General features: G+C 41.4%; 1 protein-coding gene across 1 annotated transcript; it reads right to left on the reverse strand.

Annotated features, from left to right (window-relative positions):
• Nucleotides 1-329: 329 nt before the first annotated feature.
• On the reverse strand, nt 330-4,596 carry LOC147737741 (uncharacterized). Its single transcript, XM_086935242.1, has 4 exons — nt 3,666-4,596; nt 3,191-3,580; nt 2,806-3,105; nt 330-2,720 (listed from the first exon to the last, which is right to left on the reverse strand). The coding sequence occupies exons 1-4, from the start codon at nt 4,517-4,519 to the stop codon at nt 2,429-2,431; spliced, it is 1,836 nt and encodes a 611-aa protein (XP_086791368.1). The 5' UTR covers nt 4,520-4,596; the 3' UTR covers nt 330-2,428.
• Between the last annotated feature and the right edge of the window lie 4,098 nt (nt 4,597-8,694).

Consider the following 8,694-nt stretch of genomic DNA (forward strand, 5'->3'; position numbering starts at 1 on the left):
GTTCAATTCCCGGCGCGGCAAGTTTCTGGACCAGGGTCAGCGGACTCGATAATTCTCTCGCCTCGGTGCCCACTCTGATCAGCGATCACACTCGGCAACTCTGGGCATTAGCTTGCCTCATCTTCACTAACGGCCCCACCAGACCGCCGGGGATGCCTGGTCTCACCCTGGAGATACCCATTAAGGGACCATCTCTCAGGGAAGCCAGGAAGGGTTTTGCAGCGGTCGAAGCGCCTTGGGACCCTACGGGTAAGTAGTGCGCTATATAAATGCCAATACATTTACATTTACACATTTACATATAAATTAAGTCTTCCAAGAATCGCCTTTGCTTAACTTGTATTGTACGAAAGTATTTTCAGCCCTGTTTTTGTGAACAAAATGTGGATCGGACTGTTTTATCATCATATCACTTTCATCTTGAGCACTGCACAGTCATCACTCAATGCTTTATATATACACTTGATGCTGAGAATACAATTAGAATTTTTGGAAATGAAAAGGCCTCATCTGAATTCTAATCATGATAAAAATTGTGAATTCATATCTGCCCAGGGCCTGCATATGTGATACAGACCAGTGAGATAATGAACTCATAGACCCCTGTATTTGTTCACAGTGCACATGGGAAGTGCTTCTATGCGTCTACGCTTGTCACTTCTGGAGCAGAATGATGTCGACACTGAGCTGCATGATGTCTCCTACTGCGTGCAGCAGGACTGCTATTAAGTTTGAGGGTCCAGTCTGGCGTGTGGGGAATATTCAGAAGGTGAGGAATCTGCAGGTAAAGGAGTATCCACCAGAAAGAGCATTACCAAAGGCAAGTAACTGTCTTGTTATGTTTTCCTGCTGTTGTATATTATCTAATTCTGGGTGGTGAACTCAGCGGAGCTCGCAGGGTTCCTAAAAACTCTCCTCCATGGAGCGTAGCAAGGTTTTTTTCAATGCTCACGCTCTTCAACGTCATGTGCTGGAGCAAGGCAAATCCACCACCTGATGAGATTTTTCCTTGCTCGAGCTCGCCAAGGTCTAGTTGGCGAGCAAAATCAACCTCCTAGCGAGATTTCTCAAAGCGGGTCGTCGAATTTCTCAATGTAAGTGGTCGTGGCCGGTCACAACCACTTGCATTGAGAAACCTTCCTTCGCATTGACAAAGCTGCCGCTCGAGTAGGAGCAGCTGCACCCTCTTGCGCTGCACATGGTGCCTTTCGCGATTATTTTTACAGAGCGGGACAAACACCCCTGGATCAAAATCACCACAAACGGCATGACCCTAATGTACTCCGCTGCTCGCGGAACTCCGAGTAGAGCGCCAGAGTTTTTTTGTCACTTCGCGGAGTTCTTCATTGAGGAACTCCACCTAAGCTTAATCTTATCATGAAAATATTTATATCAGTCATATGTTAAGAAACAAAGGTGAGTAGAAACCTTTTGGGTGGAGTAAAATTTAAGACGTTAATATTTTGATTTTTTTGGCAATTAGTTGATTTTTGCAAGCACTATCACTTCTCTGTATAAAGTAAAGACCTTGAGAGTTTTGTAACTTTTAGATACTCAAATTGTGGATTTTGTTGAAATTAAAAAAAATTTAAGGCCTGAAATTTATTTGGAGGTTGCATGCGGGCAGCCTAAGTTATCCTGCAAGAGTTTCTTGATGAATTCTATTGAAACTACAATATGTGCTCTCTCATGTAAAGTCAGGTTGTTAGAAGCTTTTCGGCAACTCAAGATACGCCTTACTTTTCACCTGGTGTGGATGCATGTCTCATGTTTAGTGAGATCTCCTTTCTGAGTAAGACGTTTCTGGCTTTCCCCTCCTGTATAAGGCTTTAGTCCAGCGCGAATTCTCTCATGTGAAATGACATTGTATTCAAGACTAAACATTATCTGACATTCAGAACACAAATAAGGTTTTTTCTCCCATGTGAGTTTGCTCATGACAAGTGAGAAGTAATTTGTAACCAAAACTTTGCTTGCATTTTGAGCACTCATAAGGTTTTTCCCCAGAGTGGGATCTCTCATGAAGCATAACACTGTCTTTCAGATTCAACCTTTTATGACATAAGGATTTTCTCCAGTGTAGAGCTTCTCAGGGTGAGATAGCGCTTTCTCTGCAGCTTTTCTGGCATTCAGAGCACTCAAGGTTTTTCATCAGTACGGAGTCGTTTATGGTTACTGAGGCTGTGCCTATCAAATAGGAATTTCTGGCATTCACAGCGTTGGTAATGTTTTTCCCGTGTGTGCGTCTGCTCATGTAGAGTGAGATTGTGTTTAAAATTGATGTTTTTCTGGCGTTCTGAGCACTGAATTGTTTTGATGGTGTGTTTTCTTATTGCGCTTGTATCCATCTCTACCTCTGAATCTTTTCTGAAATTTAGAGCACTGATAATTTTATTCACCAGTCTGGATTCTCACATGTTCAGTGAGATTAGATTTTTGGCTGAAACACTTTTGGAATTCGGGAACACTGATAAGGTTTTTCCCCAGTGTGGATTCTTATATGGTGACTGAGACCGCTTTTTTCACTGAAACATTTCTGGCATTCAGAGCACTGATAAGGCTTTTCCCCAGTGTGGATTCTTATATGCTGAATGAGATTTGTTTTTACACTGAAACATTTGTGGCATTCAGAGCACTGGTAAGGTTTTTCCCCAGTGTGGGTTCTTATATGCTGAATGAGACTGAGTTTGTTTATGAAACATTTCTGACATTCAGAGCATGGATAAGGTTTTGTCCCCTGTGTGGGTTATTGTATATCGAGAAAGACTTCTTTTGTTTTGGAAATTTTTCTGGCATTCAGAGCACTGATAAGGTTTTTCCCCAGTGTGGGTTCTTATATGCTGACTGAGACCGCTTTTGTCACTGAAACATTTGTGGCATTCAGTGCACTGATAAGGCTTTTCCCCAGTGTGGGTTCTTATATGCTGACTGAGAACGCTTTTTTCACTGAAACATTTGTGGCATTCAGAGCACTGATAAGGCTTTTCCCCAGTGTGGATTCTTATATGCTGAATGAGATTTGTTTTTACACTGAAACATTTGTGGCATTCAGAGCACTGGTAAGGTTTTTCCCCAGTGTGGGTTCTTATATGCTGAATGAGACTGAGTTTGTTTATGAAACATTTCTGACATTCAGAGCATGGATAAGGTTTTGTCCCCTGTGTGGGTTATTGTATGTCGAGAAAGACTTCTTTTGTTTTGGAAATTTTTCTGGCATTCAGAGCACTGATAAGGTTTTTCCCCAGTGTGGGTTCTTATATGCTGACTGAGACCGCTTTTGTCACTGAAACATTTGTGGCATTCAGTGCACTGATAAGGCTTTTCCCCAGTGTGGGTTCTTATATGCTGACTGAGAACGCTTTTTTCACTGAAACATTTGTGGCATTCAGAGCACTGATAAGGCTTTTCCCCAGTGTGGATTCTTATATGCTGAATGAGATTTGTTTTTACACTGAAACATTTGTGGCATTCAGAGCACTGGTAAGGTTTTTCCCCAGTGTGGGTTCTTATATGCTGAATGAGACTGAGTTTGTTTATGAAACATTTCTGACATTCAGAGCATGGATAAGGTTTTGTCCCCTGTGTGGGTTATTGTATGTCGAGAAAGACTTCTTTTGTTTTGGAAATTTTTCTGGCATTCAGAGCACTGATAACGTTTTTCTCCAGTGTGGATTCTTATATGCTGAGTGAGACCGCTTTTTTCACTGAAACATTTGTGGCATTCAGAGCACTGATAAGGCTTTTCCCCAGTGTGGATTCTTATATGCTGACTGAGAACGCTTTTTTCACTGAAACATTTGTGGCATTCAGAGCACTGATAAGGCTTTTCCCCAGTGTGGGTTCTTATATGCTGACTGAGAACGCTTTTTTCACTGAAACATTTGTGGCATTCAGTGCACTGATAAGGCTTTTCCCCAGTGTGAATCTTTCTATGCCGTGTGAGACTACGTTTTACACTGTAATATTTCTGGCATTCAGAGCACTGATAAGGTTGTTCCACAGAATGGGTTATTGCATGTTGAGAAAGGCTTTGTTTGTTACAAAACCTTTCCTCGCAATCCGTGCACTGATAAGGTTTTTCCCCAGTGTGGATTCTTATATGTTCAGTGAGTCTGATTTTGTAACTGAAACATTTCTGGCATTCAGAGCACTGAAAAGGTTTATACCCAGTGTGGGTTCTTGTATGCTGATTAAGCTTGTTTTTGTCAATGAAACATTTTTGGCATTCAGCGCACCGATAAGGTTTTTCCACAGAGTGGGTGAATGCATGGCGAGATAGGCTCGCTTTGTTACAAAACCTTTTCTGGCATTCAGAGCACTGATAAGGTTTTTCCCCAGTGTGGATTCTCATATGTTCAGTGAGTTTCGATTTATGGCCGAAACTTTTTTGGCATTCAGCGCACTGGTAAGGTTTTTCCCCAGAGTGGGTTAATGCATGGAGATATAGACTCGGTTTGCTACTAAACCTTTTCTGGCATTCAGAGCACTGATAAGGTTTTTCCCCAGTGTGGATTCTCATATGCTCAGTAAGATAAGATTTACGCCTGAAACTTTTTTGGCATACTTTGCACGGAGAGTGGTTTTCCCCAGTGTGGATTCTCATATGTTCAGGGAGAGAAGATTTATGCCTAAAACTTTTTTGGCATACATTGCACTGAAAGTGGTTTCCCCCAGTGTTCATTCTGTTAAATTCAGTGAGATAAGATTTATGGCTGTATCTTTTTTGGCACATGTAACTTTTTTCCCCAACTTAGGTTATTTTACCTTGATTGAGGTGGTTTTGAACACTGAATTTGTTCTCACAGGTCGTGTTTTTATAAGGTGTATTCCTAGAGTTAATATCTCTATGTTTAGTTTTCTCTTGCTTATATGCCACAGTAAGAGTGAACCCGATTTTAGAGTTGGGCTTGTTTAGATGATGCTCAGCATTTATCTCTAAAAGAAATTGTGTGTAATCTTCTTAACACTTGAATTGACCAAAATATGTCTGGAAGCAGCCCTGTAACACATGTCGAAATGTTTCTAGTAGATAATAGTCTTTATGTTATAGCCTATCTGGCAGCAACTTATTTTGTGACTGAAGTTTTTATCAAATCTATTTGTATAGGTTCTTAGTAATGCAGTGATAAGGTGTTAGTCTGATATTTAATGATTAAACTGATAAGTACCTTTTTGCACTGACGTAATGGCAGTAACTGAAGGCGTTAGAACGTGCACAGTACTATTGTGGATCATTAGTCGCAGAACATCAGTTCCTTTTACCCTTTCTATGTTTGGTGTAAGGTTAAGATTTGTAGATCTGAAGACGAGGATTTATTCACATTACCTATAGCGCAACGGTGCTCCTTTAATCCATTTTTATATTTAACAGTTTTACATATCACTCATGCACAGTAGATAATGTTGAGGTGATTTACATAGAATTACAGAACAGTACACAATAAAAAGGAAACTATCTGAGATGGTTATAACACAATAAAGTGGTGAATTTTTAAGGTTTTCGCAAGAGTGAGCATAGTTGGTTGTGGTTTTCTACCCATAGGCAGATTGTCTCAAACTTGTGTAACTGGTTAAAAACGATGTTGAACAAATGTTATTTTCCAATCTTTTGGTTGTTAACGTGTCAGCTTCGGAGTCTTCTCTCAGCGTCTTTTCTTTGATGGTCGGCAGAAGAAACATTTTGTTATAACTTTCTTTTATGTAGTGTGTGCTTCCTCTCTGGAATTACATGATGTTTTAGATGAAGGTTATTCTGTGCACAGATATGGCTTTGCTCTGGGTTGATGAAATGCTAAATTAGAGACTTCACTTACAGTATAGTACTTTCCTCAGCTCCCACTTCCTCGCCACACCTAGAGTTTGGAAATTGTTTAAACGTAGAATGCTGGATGTCCTTCAGTTTTTCAAAATAATCCTTCTTATGGCACTGACTTCAGTTGCTTAGTGCTAAATCTTGCTTTCTTCGTCAGTAATTTTAATCACCTATAGTATTAAAATTAAATAGTTAATACATGAAAAATTCCCAAAATATAATTTACAAGCCAAATCAATGCAGAGTTGCAGAATTTTGAAAATGTTGAGCTGTTTTTCAAACAGAGCAGAGTGTAGAATGGTAGCCTGAGAGTACGTGGATGTAGGAGTGAGGATTTATAGAATTTTCAACATTTTATTAAGCTCACAAAGGATACATGCACCCTATGGAGTTGTAACATAGAATCCCAAAGGCAGAAATTAAAGTCATATGCACTGGCACCAAACAGATATTTAAAAAAGGATACTATTAATTAATTTTTATTGTATATTTCTGGGACGGGAATATCCCCTCCACGGACAACAGGCGTTTTCCACCTGCCCTGAGTTACCACCTACTTGTATCTGGTATCCTGGCTTTTGAGTTTTGGCCTCTGCCTCAAGCAAATCTATTGTGTGGTGCGAGGACTATGCCTAGACCTATCCCTCAACTATGGTCCAGACAATGAATCAAGGGCAATGAAATTAAGGCATACTTTCATGTGCTCATTTTATTCAACCTGATTATCAGTTGTTGGGTTTTTCTGCACCTGGATGTACCGGGTGCAGAAATACAGGACACAATTTTGTTCCAGACAGGAAAATTAGACTGAAAAGACGCACAAGACTCTGGGTGCAGGAGAAGCAGCTAAGACTTATGCTGTTTTTTTACAAACTGTGGGAAACACACAATTCTTCCCTTTGTTAGACATTTCTTTACCCTTCCCTACCCTGCTTCACCCATCGCCCCCCAACCAATCACATGCATTTATCTACCACCTGCTTAAAACTAGTGGTAAATAAAAGCAGAAAAACAGGACAGCCCAATCCCCATGGAAGGGAAGGAGAGAGTTTCAGAAATGTCCTTGAGCAGCAGGACAAGACAGAAAATAAACGACTTTAAAAGCCTGCTGGGTACCCTAGATAACAGTTTGAAGCAAGTCGACAAACTAAATACAACTCAAGAGCTAAATCCAGATTTAAATCGGGACTTATCATCAATGTCTGCTGTCTCTATGTTGGATCTAATGTTGATTCTCTAAAAGACCCAGCAAGGTCTATTAGAAGTAACCCTGTCTAATAATACGGTGTTAAATAATCAAACTGTTTACCTAGGCAAAATAGAGGGGGAGCTGCAAATGATAAGGGCTCTCATGCCAGCTATGGTAAGACAAATCCCCGACCATGAGCCACAAACACAGGCACAGGAGGAACGCAATGAACCACCCTTATGGAAGGAGCATTTGCCAAAGATTGTAGATAAAACTCCAATCCCAGATCGGGACATTAAGGGGAAAGGTCAGCTACAAACTGATAACCACCTCAAGGAGAGCCATCAAGTATATATATCAAAATGGCCTATGAGGATAATAAGGAGAGCAGAGCATAATAGATGTGGACAAAGAAGTAGAGTATCCAAAAGAGTAAGGGCCCAGGTAAAAAAACTGTAAGTAAAAGGAAGCAAACAATTAACGAGGAACCAGGGATGAAAAAGGAAGGAGGTACACTGGGAAGGGACATAAAAGGATCCGTACATTATAGTACTACGTTAAAAAAGGAAACAGCAAAAGGGCAGTTAAATCCAGCGCCCCTAAGAAAAGGGGGAAGAAACTTGGAAAGAGGCCGCCCCTAAATAGGTCACAATTGCTGCAAGGATTTGCAAAATGTCAGAACTTGAAAGCAATCGGAACGAACGACCTAAGGGTAGTAGGGTTCAAACAGGCTAGAGAAGGGAAAGAGATTACAAGAGTTATACTGTACTCCAGTTTGGTAATAGAGACGATCAAGAAAGCAGCAAATGAGTTACAGAAGGAGGGAATTAGACTGCTAGAGGAGAACGAAGTATTGGTAGGCGTAGATGAGAAGGAATGGCAGGGACAACATTTCCTTAAATGTCACGCAGGCCTAGGAAAGAGACAGGTCAGGATATGTGAGCACGAGGATGAGGATGGGGAGACGCTAGGTAACATCAAAATAATAGCAAACAATTCGAATATCGACCAGTGGTGGGGGAACTGGAGCAAGGAGTTAGGGCAGGCAGGCCCACCACAGAAATTCATGGAAGAGCAGGGGGAGGAAGGTTGGTTAGAAAAAAGGTATGCCACATAGCATAAGACTAGTCTCCTGAAACATAAATGGGTTAGGAGATGATGAAAAACAAAAAAAGTAAAGAAATTTGGAGAAAATGTAGAAATTATGTGTATCCAGGAGACCTGGTTATGTGGCAAGACACTAATTTTTGATGGTTTCTGCCAGTTAAATCGACCTGCAAAGAAGAATAGATTTGGGCGACCTGCGGGTGGAATAATGACCCTGGTGTCTACAAGAATTATGAAAAAAGTAGTGGACATAACAGACAAATAACCACAGGTGCACCTCAGAGTCAGTGCGCATGATACAATAGATGCTTAAAGGCAGTTCTTTCAGTACGGCGGGCACATTCGTGCCAGTCTCACAGCCAGCGCACCTGTGGGTGGGAACAAAGGGGGAAAAAAGAAAAAGGGGAACAACTCCTTCCCTCCCCCCTCCCAACCAACTGCCCCCCCAACCCCCCGAGCCCCCCCCACCCCCCCACCCCCTGTAATGTGCCATCAACCACTCGCTCTTTCCCTGTGGCAGCTTGGCGTCCCCTCCTTCCATCAGTTGCCTACATGGGCCATTTAATCAGGCGGATCTGGCAGCGGC

The sequence above is a fragment of the Lissotriton vulgaris genome, chromosome 1_1 (genome assembly GCF_964263255.1).
Source record: "Lissotriton vulgaris chromosome 1_1, aLisVul1.2, whole genome shotgun sequence".
Lineage (NCBI taxonomy): Eukaryota > Metazoa > Chordata > Amphibia > Caudata > Salamandridae > Lissotriton > Lissotriton vulgaris.

What these genes read in the sequence shown, in the direction of transcription:
- LOC147737741 (XM_086935242.1), bottom strand. Translation starts at nt 4,519, where the DNA reads ATGAGAATCCACACTGGGGAAAAACCTTATCAGTGCTCTGAATGCCAG. An exon ending in CAGCATATAAGAATCCACAC is followed by an intron (nt 3,581 to 3,665) that starts TGGAGAAAAACG and finishes ATAACCCACACA; the next exon opens with GGGGACAAAACCTTATCCAT. An exon ending in ACTGGGGAAAAACCTTATCA is followed by an intron (nt 2,721 to 2,805) that starts GTGCTCTGAATG and finishes AAAACCTTATCC; the next exon opens with ATGCTCTGAATGTCAGAAAT.